This window comes from Symphodus melops (assembly GCF_947650265.1).
Source record: "Symphodus melops genome assembly, chromosome: 11".
NCBI lineage: Eukaryota > Metazoa > Chordata > Actinopteri > Labriformes > Labridae > Symphodus > Symphodus melops.
In genome coordinates this window covers 17,733,939-17,752,809 of record NC_136701.1, presented here as the reverse complement: position 1 = coordinate 17,752,809, position 18,871 = coordinate 17,733,939, and the positions used below count along the sequence as shown (strand labels likewise).

General features: G+C 38.8%; 1 protein-coding gene across 2 annotated transcripts in view; it reads right to left on the bottom strand.

Annotated features, from left to right (window-relative positions):
- Window positions 1-18,871, bottom strand: part of fstl4 (follistatin-like 4) — a 169,270-nt gene that overhangs the window by 133,301 nt on the left and 17,098 nt on the right. For both annotated transcript variants that reach the window (XM_079356394.1, XM_079356395.1), the window contains exon 3: window positions 13,585-13,618. In XM_079356394.1, coding sequence (XP_079212520.1) covers window positions 13,585-13,618 — 34 coding nt within the window. The remainder of the gene's footprint in view (window positions 1-13,584; window positions 13,619-18,871) is intronic.

Below are 18,871 nucleotides of genomic sequence, written 5' to 3'. Positions count from 1 at the left end.
TCTCCATTTATAAAACATTGAAATCCTGCAGACAAACTGTATAACAGTTTGGTTTGTGGTGAAACGACTAAATTAAAAGCACAGGAGCTTAACGGTATACTGATGCAGTCAAGTCATACATCCCCAACTAAAAAAGCCCAAACCACTCATACTAACACGATATGAGCAGTAACACTGTGCAGAACAAACAGCCAATTTAAATGCAAGAAGAAAAAAAAAAAAGAAGACTAGTTGACTTACAAGTTGGGCATGTCACAAAAATTAGAGGGAAGTACAGTGTCTAAAGATACATTTAGAAGGGAGATTAAAAAGTCAAGTTTGAAGTTGCTTTGCATTTAAGAACTTGAGAACACTTTATTAAACTGTACAGCACAGACAGTAATACTACTTTTATGTTGCAATTTTAAAATAAGAGCTAAGTCATTAAAAAGCACAAATACATTTGCATATTTTCCACGAACCAAGCCCTTGTCTCAGAGTTTCCCTTTAATGGACACCAACAATGTACTTATTGACATGACATGACAAAGTTGTTTTTTAAGTTAATAAGTGTTGCCTGATATTGAGGTACTATCTTTGGTTCATGAGGAGAGCTTACATGGAGAAGTCATTAAATTCTTTGACAAGCTTTCTAATTGTAAAACATAAACATGCATGAAAAACTTTAGTAAGTGCTCTATAATAGCTTAAAAAGGCCAGTGATCTGCTGAGAAAGACTTCAAGTAATAACCCTACAATCCTATAAAATATCTCTAATGAGGCAGGTGATTGCTCCTGCTTGTAGTTGTGGATCTGTGATTAATGATTCTTTAATTAGTGTTACCAGAAAGCAACGTTAGGTTGATTACTCCGATCCCTGCCCTCTCTCAGCCATCTGAGAAATTTGTTATTTATCACCTCCCCCTCAGAATGACAGCTGAATTATCACTTAGCTCACTGAGAGACAGATCCTTCCGACACCATGCTAGCCACAACCAGCTCCATCTGATTTCACACTAAACTTGCTGTGCCTGCTTAGCATGGCAAGTTGCAATTTCATTACAGACTTCTCTTTCTTTCTCTGACTCCCTCTCTGACTTTTCAGTGATGTCCTTGACACCCTAATTCATTCACTGCCCATACTTCAGAGAGCCCAGGGTTTAGCTGCTGATGCATTTAGGGTGAAGAGCATCTCCTCCGGGCGGTCACTCACACTCCTGGGAGGCTGCACTACTATTGCACATACTATTTGCACAAATTGCTCCATTTGTATATGAACATGAAATACCTTTCCTGAATCTGACAGGAAACCATATCTATCCCCTAAGAGAGCTGCCGTGTGGGAGGTATTTTATTCTTCATCAAAATTGGCTCTATCGTTGCCAATACTGTGAGGGACTTTTGAAGGATTTCTTTTTTGTGTGTGTGATTTTGTATCAAACAACCACAATTCCATTTGTTGATGACAGACTAGACAATTATTTATATATTTTTTTCTATCATAAATCCAGTGACTGTTTTCATATTGTCAATATGACATTACTTGTTATAAGTATCACACATAGGGTTTTGCCATCTTATGTTCTCCTAGTCTTGGTGCGCTATGTACTCAAGCACCATGAGCTCGCTCTTCAGTCAGTGCAGAGTGCACTCATGAGTACATGGTGGTTGTTTTGAAAGTACGAACACAAGCTTCCATTAGCAGACCTGTTTAAGGACCACTTTAAAAAAGGGATGAAAAGAAATCAGCACAAATGTCTTATACAAGTGCTTAGGGAGCACATGGTAGATGTCAGATGGCACAAACTGTTTATAGATAGAAGTTGCATTAAAACAAAATGGACTGTAGAAAAGTGACTTTTCTCAGCTGCGGCCAGTGGGGCACCGTAAGAAATATCTACTTTTTTTTAAGTGTAAACACCATTCTTAATCCCCTATGATGCACATCATTCAGGAGTTTGCTGCAATGTTTTTGTTTGATAGAATAGTAACAAGTAACTCTTACTAATTGCTCATTTTCAGTAATTTACCCATCACTAGTGATCCGACAGAGAGCAACTTACAGTCAAAAATTTGACAGTATAATGAAGAAACCAAAGTGAAGACAGTGAACCATGAGAAGGAGAGCAAGTGAAGCAAATCTAAAATCTTTCCCCAAAACCTCACACCTAGATCAGACAACTGTGAAAGGTAAAGTGCTGTTTCTTAAAGCTACTGGAAAAAAAACCCTCATCCTAACATTCGAAATGTAGAAGATCTGGTTTTATGAGAAAGACAGTACAACCTCCTATCAACCTCCTGACTTCAAGTCACTGGAGTTTCCATTCTTCAGTTAAATTCTAAATAGCACAGCTCTGTCAGGGCCCAGAACCTCTCGGAGTCACTCACTAGGAGAGGCTTAATAATCTGCTTTATAATTCATTTGCTCATTACAGCAGTTATCAGCGAAATGGCAGAACTGAAGCAAGACCTTTGACAAGACATTCCACCTCTCCAGCCTTGTGGAAATGAAGGGAAATTTGATAATATGAGGCGATATACTGATCTGACAAAATAATTAATCTTTTGATATTGACAAATTTAAATCATCCACCACTTTTGACCTGTCCTCCTTTCCCCCAGAACCCATGACCTCCTCACATTATGTATGCATGGTTCTCGTTACCATTTTGAACACTGCCTCTCAGGCTCACTTTGAGATGAGGAACAACAGTAGGAAAAAAAATGTTTTGTCTGGTTTTTTTTGTGGGTTTTTTTGTGGTGGTTTTTAAAATATCTGCTGTTATTGAAGGTGCTCCATGGTTTCCTCCCCCAGTGGCTTGCTGCCCGAGCCATTTTACATTTAAATTTGTTGAAGAATAAATTATTCAGTGATTAAATTCCTAAGAAAGTGGCAAACATTTTTGAGAACAAGCAACCCACCTGCCTAGCCACGGGTGCTGTTCCCTCACTGACTTGTTTTTAAATTACGTTTACGGTAGATTCTCATTAATCTTCATGCATTTCAAGGGGCTCCAGGGATCATAACAACGTTTAAAAATAGAATCCTGTATATACGCCATGACAGTGATCACACAATCCTGAGAGTGTCTGAGGCTATTTCCGGAGACGTTTTCTCAGTGGGATGTGGTTACACAGTAGTTTGTCGCGATCACAATGTCTGAGACAGCGGTGCTTTTATATGCTGTCTTGTCGTTGACAGAAAAGGAGGGGATACGGACAAAGAGCTTGTGAGAAGTCTCAAATTGCATATTGAATTCTAAAAAGCTCTCCCTCAAAGGCAGAATCCTGGCAGAGCTCGTTTACTCCCACAGCCAAAACCTGGACAATTGTAATTGCTTGTCATATTTGGAAAAATGATCTAGGAAATACAAATATTCTGTTCTTTTCTTTTGACTTCACTCAAAGCCAATTCAATTCTTCTCACTCCATCCTTACGAGGTGCACTGGAGTGATCTCTGCCTTACTTACTGACTCACCACTTTTAATATTGCTTTATTTATTAAACCTAAGCCCCAGATTTCCACTCTACACAAGAGTGTCTCAAATTCACATTTTCTTTTTGTCAAATCAAAATATCATCCTTTTCAAAAGCAGTGAAAAGAGCTATTTGAAAATACACCTCCCTGGTGGACTCCTCTGACACGAAGGCTAAGAAATGACTCAGATATGCCAATCGAGATCTCTCCAGTCGTCTGCCAAACTTGTAACAAAGCAAACTTCCTTTACTGCATGCTATGTGTGTAACCGCATTATGGATCGGAAGAATTCAATTTAAGTGTAAGCATGCTATTGTGAAGATTAATACTCGATATGTTGTCTATCGTTAACCTCAAGAATCTTTAGAAAGCTTTCATCTCCTTCTGATGCAGGTGGGTGCAAAAAAAGTTAAATGTATCCATGACATACGTATATACAGTATGTGTACACCTATAGTACAAAAGGCAAAAGGCCTAACATTAATTAATCAAACATTAATGAAAACTGTCCATCACATTTTGAGACATTTTTAGCCTGTTGGGGTTTGAATGAAAGCCATTCATCATCGTGATGGGCCAACTTTGGTATAGAATGGGTTAACAGCGTTTTTATCTTCATTGAAAAACCAGTGTCTCCATTGTCTCAAAAAATTGATTCCGAATCACTCAATTGCGATGGATGGCAATGCAGACATTCATAGTTTTTTGTGGCAATTTTGTGGAACCATTTATGGCTTTACAGGTAAGCCAGCTGATGAAATGTGTGGGTCACAACGTGAGTGGTGACAGCCATTACACTAAGGTCACACTTCGGTCACCACTTCAGACACTGAACTCTTTTCCAGATGGTAAAAGACGGTAAAGCTAAAGACAAATTGCAAAGCGATGACACCTTGACAGATAGAGGCTGCGACTGTAGACAAGCCTGCACAGACAGGGGCAGTACCTGGAGCACAGGAACAAACCTCAGATGTCTACAAACATGGGTACACTGACTACAGAAGCCATGCCCAAGGGTCTAAAAGTAAAGGCGGATTCACACATACTGCTTGCCGCGGTCTGTCAGCGCTGCGCACTACGCAGCGGTTAGCCGCCATTCTTGTCAATCATTATGTTCACACAGCAAGCGCAGTGGTCCGTCTCCAGAGCGTGCCACCAGCGCCACATAGCTCTGCTCTGTTTCAAATAGGCTGTGAGTCTACTTTCGACGGAGTACGCTGCAGAAAAGCATCAAGCGAGACAGAACATAACAACTCGGACAAGAAGTCAGACAAGGTAACGTACAGAACATCCTGTCAATTTCAAAATAAAACAATATACGGACTCGGAATCATACTTTTCCTCACTTTATCAACTAAACATCAAAACAGTCAAACGAACAACAAATCAGAAAGACAAAGAGACATGTCTGCTTGTTTTTCTCTCTATTTCCGTGTGATCTTGTAGTGTTCCTGTGACGCGTGTTCAGCCGATCATTGGTGTGCTTTGCTACTCTGATGTTCCAGAAACAGATCCAGTGTGTATGCATCATAAGTATAATTGATTGATCATTTTCAACTTCCAGGCATGAAAATGTGGTTTTAAAGATTAATACTTTGAGAAAATAATTTAAAAACAGGAGTCTATGTGAAAACCAACAATCAGTTCAAAATCAAGCCTTTCTTCACCCTGCTCTTGTGTGAGAAAAAGCAGACAGCACATGAGCTGGCTTTGTAACGAGGCGGGAGCTTGTCTTTACTTGAATGGGCTTTGAGTGAGTGAACACTCAAATATCCGTCAGTGGAAATTCATTTTGAATATGAGGATGGACCATTACGTCCATTATGTGTAATGATCTCTGAATCAGGTAACTGCACAAAGCTGACTGGAATCCTTTAACTAAAGAGCATATATGCATACTGAGAGATGAACTCTTTATTGTGTACTTGCTGTGCCCTTCCCCTGAGCGTCCTGCTTGTACAATCAATTGTTCATTTATTTTCTGCCTGAAAGCAACTGGCTCCTCAGATGACCTGCTGCCTGCCAAAGTTAGAGTAAACGACATGGCGGTCACAATAGCAATCATTTGTTCAGCTACAGCACCATGTCTTTACCAAACAGACACATTTTCCTTTTTTGGATTATGCAAATCAATAAATGAGCAAAATGCAACTATGACACATAGCATTTAAAATGAGTAGTCTACACCACCCCCTCCTCCCTTGAGTCCATATGAATGCAGGTTGCCATATTGCGTACACTGAAGCTTCAGTGTTTAGCTAGCATCAATCTTGAAATGTTTCTGCTAACCTCTCTCTATTTTAGCATGTGCAATATTAACCTATAGTTTTAGTTTAGTTAGAACAAACCAGTGCACTTGTCGGCTTCCATCAATGAAACACAAGTTGGATTGTCATTGCCAAACCAAGATGGCGGTGCATGTGGGGGTACCTTAAAACTGCCGCCTTCTCTGGTTTAAACAAAATCGAAGCATTCCTAACCTAACCAAAATCAAAACATAGAAGAAGGACATGCTGTCTGCTACATTGTTGTCAGAAAAGCAAGCACAACATAGCAGGTGTCTGATTTACATTTTCATTTTGTGATTTAATTCAGGAGATATCTTACATATTGGTTCTTTAAGTTGGAACTCAACCCTTAAAAAAGAAATTCAGGAGCTTATTTTACGCTTTGAACATGTAAATTGTTTCATATCTAAATTGAATCCCCATCTGGAAGCACTGATAGAAGACAGTGGCCAGCTTGTTCAATGTCGTTTAAAATGATCTGATCAATTAGTTTGGTTTAGCAGTCTGCAGCAATAAAAGAAAGCAACTTAATCAAGAATACATCGTGAAAAGTTTACAGATAGATGGTATTCTCAACAAATATTCCATAGAACAGAATAAATGCATTGAGTGTTCATCAAAATGAGATATGTGAAGGATTTTAAGAGTGTCATTGTTTACTGAGCTGTAAATGTGACCTGATAGCAGAATATTAATATTTCCGCTCTCCTGGGTGTAAGCTCACCTTGTCTTCTGCAAAGTGCTTCTGAGGACTGTGCTGTTTGAGATTTAAATCATAATAACTTATTCTCAAACTCTTGCAGGCATATACTGTATGTACTGTATATAATGTGAATGTGTGATTGTGTGCACCCCAATGTGTGTGTTTTAGAGGTGGGAAAGAAGATAAGAGCAGAAAGAGCGAGCGAGGGAAAAAGAAATAGCTGAGTGCAGAGGCATATAATCTGAATTCAAAAGCAATCATTTTTGTTCTCAGCTCATAAAGCCGTCTGCTGGTGATGGGTAAGGCAGTAAAAACCAAGGGGATGAAGGTAAAGAATGGATCTGATGGTTTGCAGTGATGCTTTCGCTAACAAAGCAGCAGATGGTATCATTCAAGGGCTGACCTCCTGTGGGTTATATGGTACGTTATGGCACAGAGTTAAAGTAATTAAATTAGGCAAAATGGTATACATAATGATTTGATTTGATATGAACAGAAACCTCTTGATAATCGTATAACAGATACATGTGTTTACGGATTTAATTGTTTCACTTAATATATTTGTTCATTAAAAAATGGAAAATCCATACATTATCCATGTATATCACTTTTCCAGGGAGCTGGAGGTGATCCCAGCTATCAGTGGGCAAGAGGCAGGGTACACCCTGGACTGATCGCCAATTATTCACAGGGCTGACCTATGGAGACCGACAACCTGCCACACTCGCATTCACAACTACAGCTAATGTAGCGTCACCAATTAAAAGCACGTCTTTGGACTGTGCGTGGAAGCTGGAGTACACAGAGAGAAGCCACGCATGCATGGTGAGAAAGTGCAAACCCCTTTCCAGGAACCCACTTGCTGTGAGGCAGCAGCGCTAACCACTGCAACACTGTGAAGCCAAACGGGAAACCAATCAATTCCAAATCAGATAATTAAGAATATAAAACGTGAGCTTTGAAAATTTAAAAATGCATTGCTAAAAAAGTCCCTCAGGATTTATTAAAAAAACACTCAACAATAGCAGCCCAATGACAATTAGATGAAGACCTTGCAAGGGCCAACTTAAATAATACATGCTTGGCACCATGTACTTCATGTCAACAGACAAGTTTGGATTTTGTGTAAAAAAAAAAAACTAAAATAAACTGTAGAATATGTGCCATATACTCGTGTCCCTTTGGTGGTATCCTTCTTTTTGTATAACTGCTCTCTTGTACCACATAGGGAAGTATAATGATGCAGAGATGTAACTTAAGGTCATTAAAAGTACAAAAAAAGGCTGTGCTCATTCTTCAGCTTGAACGTTTTCTTTCCTGCTGGTTCTTTCAGTTGTCTTTTTTCAGCCCTGCCTCCGTCCTTTCCATTCCCCTTTACTACATCCGGTGTGTGTCCAAAAAAGGCTGAGTGCTGCAGCCTGCTCCAGTCAGAATAAAGTGTTATTCAGAGTGCCACTGTCAGTCCCTCTTAGTCCCTGGAGAGGCTATGTGCCCTCCTTAAGCCCTTCAGTGCTATCTGCAGGCTTGCTCAACATGGAGTAAACCCTGCTGCTACAATCCCCTTTGTCTTTGACTTTCAGACTTGGCCAAAATTATCACTGCATGAAACTTCAGCTGACTATGAATTAGATCAGAAAAGAAATGAGACATAATTCCCGAGCCGATCAAATTAAGTTTCACGACGATGTGGAAATTGTGAGATTTATGGTGCAAATCATAACTTTGCTTGAAGGTATTCTAATTTTGTAACCATGTCTATAAAAAGGTGGGTCTGATTTCAGCAGCGCCGGTTTCATTTTGCTCTTTTGATTAAGTCGTCAATGAACTTTTCGCTTGGTAATCTTTATTGCTCAGAAGCTTAATGAAATCACATTTCACAGAGATTTATGATGTGGCTGAGAGAGTGACTTACAACATTCAGCAGTAAAATGTATTCTTTTTGTACATTGTAATTATGCACATTGTCTCTGGGAAAATAATCGACAACTGGCAGATTCTTTCACGATAGCTCCCTACAAGACAAATGTAGGGACAAAGGGAGAACTGTATTTCAGAAAACATACATAAGCACAGAGATACTTCATATAGAATTAGCTCGATTGGCTCATATTGATCATGTGTAAATTAAGTGATCAAAGTTATTTGTTAGACCTACAGTGGAGTATAATGTATCTGGTGACGTTACAGTGTTCTTTTAGTTTACATTTCTTCTGCAAGTGAAGGATTCAAGACTGATGAATTGTCAATGTGGGTGGATTTGTTTCTCAGCTAGTGATTTAATCATTTCCTTCTCAACCTTGAATACAGATAAAGGTTACAGGATTCCACCTCCTCTATGCATTCAAAAGCAGGAACCCCTTAAACTTTATCACTCTATCAATACTATCCATCTGTTCTGCCATCTTTTTTCCTCATCACATCTTCTCGAATACTTTCTGCAAATCTGAAAACTATTTCAGAATAATTATACCTTACTGTGTGATGTTAATGTCATAATGTTATTTTAAATACACAATGATTTTTGTGATTGAGTATCAGGGATGAATTCAGAGACTTTGTAAAGACTATTTTGCACTACCTATAATAAGTCTCACACAATTTCACACAAATACCAACATTTACTTTACTGAGTGCAAAAAGGAAAATATTATTGATTTGGACATTGTTGTTTGTCTGCACTAACCCTTGTTTTATTAGACCTACTTCTCTGATCTTCCAAAATTAAATCTGAGGCTTTAACTTAGTTTGAGTGTGTGTCGTCTCTTTAATGTTGCCAGACATATTAGATTTATGGTGTTTTCTATCCAGAGCACTATTTTTAGGAATCCATCGCAAAAAAAAAATCAAGTGTATATGTAATATCTCTGGTTTTGTTGGGGTGAGACTTTTTCGGGGTAAACTTTTAAAAAACACACACGAGCCATGTGAGCCTCTAAGACACAAGAAGTGAAGATGCCACAACCTTCTGTTAATTTCAGAAAGGATTTGAGAAACATGTTCTCATCATTGACTGAAGCAGGAAAGCAAACTTTGTTAAAGTCAGTATGCCTTAGGTCACAGAATGCTAAATGAAAGACAATTGAAGTCTCCTACCTAAGTGAGTAATTAGAGCCTGGAGATGACTACCAATCTACCAAACATATTTCCTTCCCCACCTCCAGTTTGCTCCAGCTTCTCTAAGCCCCCTCCATTAACTCTTACCCTCCTCCCAGTTGCCTCCTCAGTCATTTACTGCTTATTAGAGAGTCTCTCTGTCAACCTTGTCCCATCTAATTCTCACCCAATTACGATTTAAATGAACCACAGGACTGCTTAACTTGCTTTGCCTCTTCCCATTGCCTCCTCCTATTGTTTAATTTGTGACGGTAACAAACTCTGATTAGGCCTTCGCAAAGGTTCATAAATTAAGCACTCATGGCTGAATTAATCACCACTCGCTTTGGTAAATAAATGGGTATTATTCATTTTTTCACCCATACGGATGGAAACGACAAAGCTCTATAAAGAAACTGCTTGCTTTCCAGACCATAGCATTTTAACCAGCCAGTAAAATGTCAAATTTGTTTGTGTCTAAGCAAGCTAAAAACCTTCATATGCAATATTTGCACTTAAAAAATATTTACCATAAGCATCTGCCCTCAAGAGGTGAAATTGGTTCAATTTGATTAACGACTCAAAATGAGGAGTGTAGATACCACGGTATAATGTTTGCGAAAATGGGAGAGCGGGTGAGTTAAAATAAGGTTGTAAAATTAGTAAAGGGAGTCAAATGAGGTAGAGCAAAAGACAAAGCCATAACAAAGGATTTACAAAATAGGGGGGAAGGATTCGAAAGGTAAAATAAAATAATGAAAAATCAAAAGTGGGATAAGAAATCAGAAACTGGCAGTGAAAAGAGACAGTCTAAGGAGCTACAGTGATCATCATCCAAGAGAGCTGAGCATAACAAGAAAATGAAATGCAATTGCCTGATTTGATGGTGGATCTAGTTTAGTATACAAACAGGCTGCGGATAATTAGTCTCAAGAGTAAATCAGCGTACGCTAAGTGGGAAGAAAAGCTCACGGTAGGATAGCGGCTGTCCTTAGATGACAGGCAGAAATATTACATTATTGGCTAGAGATTTCATTCCTTGTGAATGTGGTAAAATACTTTTTTTTTTAAAGCGCCAGATATCAAACTACATAAATCAGGTCAACGTTTTAGTATTCTCCTACTCAAATATAATCTAAAATTGTTTGACAAAACAGTGGTAGCTTTGATGGACTATTGATGAACGGGAAAAAGGGCTGTGCAATCAGTTATGTCGTTTAGCGAGATTTACTGGTGTTTAGAAATAGAACATAAAGCACCAACCACTGTCAACACCTTGTTCATGCAGTCTCGTCAAACCTACTCAAGTAATGTGGTGAGACCTCAGAATGAGGCTCATAAAAATCAGGAGTGAGAAATATTACCCTGTATTCTACTGATTCCCGAAGTGAAAGCCTATCACTAAGCAACACTCCTGGGTACTTATGCTTCCGTTTACTCATATACAGAAAGACATGTAACATGCAATCACACAAGATGTAAAACAATGTAAACATAATAATTAGGATGAGACCATTGATAACATTTCCTAACATGACTTTTCCAAGTATATTTTTTTTCTTTCAGGACCCTTTTCTTCTATGGCTTCATATATAATATATGTAGTGATTTCACAGTACAAAGAGACTACACTCTTGCCTCATGGCCAGTGCCATTGGCCTATAAGCTCTGGCATGGCCATGGTAGATACCAATATTAGATCAGTGAAAAACGAAATGACAAAAGTTACAGTACATCTTTTAATATAGCCTTTAATACCAGAGCTCAGTAAATTATTATTCAGTGTTTCTGAATGGATTCTAACTGTTCTCAGAGTCCCAGGAGGGACTGTTTTACTCATTTCACTCACTTCATTAGGAGAGTCCAACACACTGCTGATGTTCAGTAGCTGTCAGTCCTTTTCCATATTGTAATGAACCATTATGAGAACTAAATCACATTGTTTGAAGTTGTAACATGTTCTAAAAGAGTCAAAATGAGTTGAAAGTTGCAGATTTGAATACCCATTGTTATCTTGACAGTGACAGAAAATAAGACAATTTTCTTGCTTGGCAGTTCAATGGTTTAAGCTAAATGGTTCTACCGAGAGAGATAGGCCTACTGTAGATAAACCTTCAAATTCACAATAAACACAAAGCCAAAGAGAAAACTAAAAATAAACCCCAAGTCCATCATGGCATGATCACTGCATCTGTGCAAAAGATGAAATTATTTTGTCACTTGGACCTTGAGCTTGGGAGACATATTCAAATTATAAGGGCAAAGTATGTAAAATCAAAGACATGACCTTCAATCCTTTGTTTCCCTCTGGTGTTCCCATAAACTTCCTGTGAATGCTAAATATGCTTCAGCTTTAATATGCTGGTGTTCAACAACAGTGCCTCCACATTCAGTAAGGTTCTGTAAAATGCTCACAGCTTATAGAGATGTGTTTTTGCATTTTTGCTTCTGGGACAGAGCTACCCCTCTCTCTACTGTTTGTTTTCATCAGCCTACCCCTTCACTGTCGTTTGTCTTTTTCTTTCTACATGCACATAAGTCTGAGTAAACATCTGTGAGCAGAGCTAGAGTATGATGGAAATGTCTCTACCAGAAACACCTCCGAGCGCTTCTTTCATCAGCACGTGTGATTCTGCAGCGGAACTGTAAGAAGCAGGTGAGGGGAGCTCACAAAGCTGGAAAAGCAATTATCACCTAGAAAGCTACCTTTCCGCACAAAATACAATGTAAAAATAAACTAGCAAACATCCTAGGGTTAAAAAAGAAGATATGCCGCACTGGATGCTGAATAATAAATCCTTTCGGTCATGTTTAGGTCGAATAGAAGCAGGCACGGAGAACTTTGTCCTGCAGCGTGAGAAAACAGTTCTTCACTGAGGAGATGACAACAACGCATCATAACAGCATCTAATGCTTACAAAGCCAGTCACTTGTCAAATAGAACGCAGTCAGCCATAGAAATAATGCTATATATTACTGGCATCCACTCAATCTAACTGTCAATGCACTACAAATGCAGAAAAACACACAGTAGACCAGAAAAGAGGAAATCTATATGAATGAAAAGTCCATACACATAATGGTAGGAATGATGTCCCAAGTAGCTACATGACAACAGCTAACATTTCTTCAACCGAAGACAGGATCTGGATTCTGACATTCGTTGTCCTTGTAAACAGTAACAGCATTTTTTTAGTTGTTATTTGACAATGTTGACTATTTTAAAAAAAAACTAACAACCAGAGAGCTGGTTTCATGCTTATTGCATGGTGAAACTTCAGAATTATTAACATCCAACTTTGTATTATTGAACTCAAAACAATTACTGTATCGTCAGTGTTTTCACCCAATTGTTCATGATATTTTTTTTTACAACAGATGAACTGCTGTGTAAAACCACCTATGAGGCCGGCATTGAACAAACATTAGTTTATCATTTCAGACAGCAAGCTGAGGATGGTTGACAGTTGAGTAATTGTTCACCGGACACATTTTTCAGATGAAAGAGGGCTTGTCACTCGCGATGAGGGATTTCCGATTCAAACAATTTTTTGTTGAACTTTTTGTGGAGATGGAAAAGATGGCAGGACATGATGAAGTTGATTCTGAAAACAGAACAGTAATATTTCCTACCAGATGAATAGTTGAGTAAGCACACTGATGACTCTAACTATCAACGCTGGATAGTTGATTATATATTAGCATCCACTTACAACTCAAATTCTTTCAAAATTGCATCTACAAAGCTTTTAAACACTGTGCTGAGGACGGCTGAGCAATAAACCAGATTCAGTTATAAGTTAGATTTTTCAGACTGTCACACTTATTTCAACATTAGACGTCTCTTCCATTACAGGCTGCACTGTCCCTTTTATGGAAAGCATTTCAATTTGAATAACTTCCCAGGAGAATTCCCCAGCAATAAGAAAATGAAAGTGCATGCCAAAATAATAGAAGAAAAAAAAAACATTTTTTGTCATGGAGCACAACATGGCATATTTTGAAAAATGCTGTTTGGTTTGAACACAGTGAGTGTACTCACATTGATCAATGTTGCCGTCTGCTTTCCCTTTCTCCTGCAAACACAGAGCACACACAAAAGTGGTTATTACAGGCTTGGAAGCGTGAGACAAAAACAGAGCTTTCTCCAGATTTTTTGCGCACCATTCGTTACTGTGTCTTTTCCCCTTTTCTGGGTTCAGAAAAAAGACGACGACAGAAAACAAAGTTGAACTGACAGAGAGACAATGAAGAGGGAGGAGGGAAGGAATGACAGCACAGTAACAAAAAGACCTTTAAAACGTCGCCTCCAAGAATCAGTTCATTCACCTTTATTAAAAATACAAACCGGCTCCAAGGTGGCAGGTGACATAATGTTGCGTTGAATGTCAAACAACTGATACAGGATTAACACAGATTTAATTGTCAGTCCAAACTGAGTATGAGGGTCAGATGTGGCTTCACATTTATCTTAATACATTTCAGCTTCACTCATGGCTTGATTAAGGCTCCAGTAGTGTTTGGACAGCAGCATGACTTCAGAGGAGAGGTCACAGCAGGGAGCACGGTTGCCTGGTCTGCGGTTTTCCTGCAAAATTGGGCTACTTTTGAAGTATGGCTGTGGGTTGAATATTTTGTCTGCGGGTGAGGTATACCTGTTTTGCATGCAAATGACATGAATATTATGTATTTATAAAACTTCATGTTTGATTATTTGACTTCAGCACTTGCACACATGAGCATGGGAGATGCACTCACACACTCATCTCAAAGTCATCACCAACGGCTTTCTCCATCCTATACTATGAATATATGTCAGAAAGTCTACATCACACAATTGTCAAAGCACACCTGGTAAATGGACTTGAGCTAGTATAATGCTATTCTAGCCTTCTCACTTCTAAAAAACACCTTTTGTGGTGGCTGCAGGAGCTGGGGTTTTAAATCCCGACCTTCAGGTAAGCAACAACCAACTCTGCTATAAAAAAAAAACAGACTATCATCACACATTGTAATCATGCCTTAAATTCCGTATCTGTGCATGATAAAGCTGAGTAGCCTTGCAAAATAACGGCGAGTGTTGAGGATGTTGGAAACCAGGAGAGTTGTACTGCAGCATCACAAAGAAGTGAAAAGGGGAAGACACGTCTGGATACTAAGATAACAAAAGACATCATTATATGGCAGATTGAGGTCAAAATAGGACTTTAAAACATGAGAAAGTAAAAACCAGCCTCTCGAACAACTGAAACTCAAAGTGGCAGGAAAGTGTTATCTTTGTTGTGATTTTTAGTAGGAGCACAGTGGACCAGTGTATGAATGCGTGAATTGGTGTGCACAAACTCTGAGCATTTCAGCGTGCACTTCCTCTGCTTGTTAGCCACTGATCAAGTGTGCTTGTTACAGTACAGCACTAGGCATGTGGCTCCGCATATACGTATGTATCTGAACTTGAGATGCAATTTAATGTACAGATGCGAAAACAAAGGATCGACACAGTGTATTAAAATAGAACACGATAGAGAGCCTTCTGAAGAAGCCAATATGTGGCAGCATTTGAAGTGTTTTGACATTCTGCATTCTCGTCCCTCAGTGTGGATGTCGGCAGTAATGAGGCTCAGTGATAAAACATGTGTGCGTCTGCAAGGCCCTCTTGGCTTCCCAGGAGAATGAGAGCTTCACGAGAAACCAGCAGTTTTAGTGCCTCCTGTCACTGCCTCTCTTCATCTCTATCCCTCTTTCTTTTCTGCCATCTGTCCATCTTAATTGCAGACGTGCTTCCTCATGATGGCAGGAAAAAATTGAATGTGCTCATCAGCGCCGCCTTCCATCATCTCGAGTGCTAGTGTTTGATCAATTGATTAGAGAATCAAACCAAGCATGGAGGTGAAAGAAAGGCTGTTTGCTTCTTTCTAAAAATACGGTCCATGACTTCCCACGGTTCTTTTCATCACTCTTACCTTTTCCTTTCCATTGAGTTTGAGGGAATTTTATGGCGAAATTAAAACGTTTTGATAACTGTTGTGTGACTTCACAAGGAAAGGTAGATTCTAACTCATTTTTTTTATTCTTCTTTTTGCCTTGCAACCCTTTCAGTTGTTGGAGATTTGTAAATACGTCAACCTATGTTATCTGAGCAGAGAGGACCACATCACTGAGTTTCAATTAGGAAGGATTAGAAGGTTTGTCATTGTTGTAAAGGTTACTTCTTATGAGTAGATTTACTGTCCAGTGCAGTAGGGGTTTGTAAATTGATCATGAAAACAGTGGACAAAAGGGACCAATTAGAATTGATACCTTCTACCCACCCATCCATTGTGAAGATTGTCTGTGCTACTCAAAAACCATCAAATGATTTTACATTTGGAGAATGATTAAATGAATTCAGACTAATAATTACAACAGTAACAAAGCATGTTAACTACTGAGCAGCAAGTCATTTGCAACGAAGGGAAAAAATTTTCCCAAAAAAGTTCATTGTTGGAATAGTATGTGGCAATAAATACAAGGCGCAGTACTTCTACACTTACGCCATGGTCACTTACAAAAGGAATACATGAGATTGAAAGCTTTTGATGCCTCTTTAATGTAAATGTGCCATGAATGATTTTTTTATTTATTTATTCTTTCATAAGTGACCCTTTGACTGGTGGGTGCTGCTGACAGTGTTGCCTCATCTGATTAAGTCACAGATCAAAATCTTTCCATCACATTGTTTTTTTTTTCATGCCAAGATCTGACAAAAATGGTTAGTTGCAAAGCTAATGAAACACCATTGGTCATAGACTTTAAAGCTTTGCTAACTTAGCATTAGCCAACATGCAGATGTTGTTATTTGTTATTTCTATATTTATTTATTTTAAACACTTGCCAATGAATTATTAATCCCTGTGGCTTTGGGGAGTCACTTGACAAGCACTGATAAACAGAGAAGCGTACTTCTACAAAAGCTTCCCAGTAATGGTACTGTGGACTAAATTAAAAATATAATGCTGTTTGTGTGGTGCAATTTGTAACTGGCTCTCTCTTTCCTTTTTTCAAGTCGCACATTTTATTGAATTTGATGTGGCAATCGAGTTCAGAGGCATAATCCAAATACGATTGCCGAAGTGTTTAGATTACTAGAACAAACAAATCATTCTGTGCGTCTTGCCTCCGTCTTTGATGCCATTTAAACACCCCAACAAAACAAGAATGTGACATTGCTGCCACAGAGTCTGACTTATTGTGGGAATGCAATTTAAACAGCGGGGCAATTCAAGCTGTTCCTCTCATGAAGTCAGCTTGAATATGCCGTTTCCTCGCTCTCTCTTACATGTGTTGATATGCAGGCACTCTTCTTCAAGGACCCATTATGATATATGTGCACACTTATTCTCCTATCAACTCTCTCTGAGTCCGAATTCAAGTCAACAGCAAAATTAAACTGCCCGTAGAGCCACACGCGGCTGTGGATACATCTTGAAAGCAGCAGGTTATGTTATTGTCTTACATGTGAAGCATATTGACATTTTGTACCTTTTATCAGATTAAGCCCAATTAGGACAAAGAGGCAGCCAGATGAGGAACAGGGAGGGGATGTTGAATCAATCAATGTCTTTCTTTTCACAAGAGTTCATCCATCCACATCCAATAGTTATTCTCTTCTGTCTGTTGCTTAGAGAAAGGGGACCTGTCTTATATAACAGTAATTCATCAGTGCACAAACAAGCTACTTGATGAACTAAATGAAAAGGAGCCAAAAGGGGAAAAAAGGAACTGGCAATGAACTTCTACTTTAAGTAGGAATACCTTCACAAGCATAACTCTGATGAGTCCAAAAATAGAACTAAAGCCTTGCAAATTCAAGCTTTTATCTCTGCATCATTAGCTAGAGTGGTTTCATGTTTCCAGTGATGCTTACTGCTGGCAAGATCTGTTCTCTAAACATTTTCATTTATTTAAAGTTGTCCCTTGCTTCTCGAGACAGAATAATGAACAAGTTTGACATCAGCGGAAGATCAGAAACAAAAGCGTTGCAAAAAGTGCGCCTTTCTTCCTCCGTGCCCCCTAAATCCTGCAACTAACTGAAAGTCAGCCATTGCACATGTTCTGTCTGCCTGACATGTTTCCTCCTCTGAGAATACAATTTCAGTAGGCCGCCACATAAGGGAAAACTGAGTCTAAAAGTGTAACAGAGTAAAATAAAAGTCTCGGAGTGCAAGTCATAATGAAATTTTGAATGTGGCAGGGAGAAGCTTTTGCAAGCGAAAATCACAATCAATAACCTGACCTCATAGGTCTGGTTATCATAGGTCTGCATTTTTGTGCTTTTTTGTTTTGTTTACTTTAGTCTTTTAGACCCCAGAGTCACTTTGTTGTTGTTTTGTTTTTATTGTTGTTTATGCAGAAATGTCAGTAACAGACATTACCATTATTAAAGGCTTTGAGAATGCATTCCGTATAATCATGTGGTTGCACTGATTCACAGGTTGTCACCCAGGGGTGCTCTTTAAATACTGGTGCCAAATTACAGCTTTTTAAGACCTTTTCTGGCCAGATAGAAGAACAGAGGAAGCCTCGGAATTTTCTTTTACTGTGCCCAGGGATTTCAAAAGGACTGAACCACCAGGGCAAAATTGCATCCCAGATCCGGAAGCCAATTTGGCAAAGCCCAAAATGAGTCGCACATTGAACAGACCAGGGGGTGTGCTTGCTTCATTTGACAAAGAATAAGTATGTCCGCAGGGATATGTTGTGTGTGTCCGTCTGTTTGTGCATACGCTTTTTTGACAACCTGCTCGGGCTTTATGCTTCTGTTATGCAGAGAAAATGTATTTAAGGGGTTCATTGTTGCTGGCAAGAACCCATTCCTTCAGAGGACTTGTTTTTCTCTCCTCTATTTAGTCTAAAAAAAGGTCTTTGCTACCATCATCATGCTAGATGCTGTCAGGAAAGTATCTCATAGAGAAACTGGAGAAAAAAAAATTAACCAAAATCAGAGGATAGAAATCACTTGGTTGTTTTGCTGCCTTATGCATAAAATAAAGATATTCAATATACGTTTTTTGTGTCTGACACTTTTAAAATCAAGGGTTTACACATATGTATGCATACATAAGAACAAAGCACACAAACCCATAACAGAAAAAAACTAAGGCAACAAGGCAACCAACAGAGCAAATACCCAACCAACATAAGAAACTACCATAAAGGCTGAATCAAAAGTTGCACACATTAGATGTACAACACAGTTATCAAAATCGAGGCCTGCACAGACTACATCTGGCTTGTGAGATATCATCTCAGTGCGTTAAAACCTCAGCTTTCGGGAGAGGTAGTATGATAAC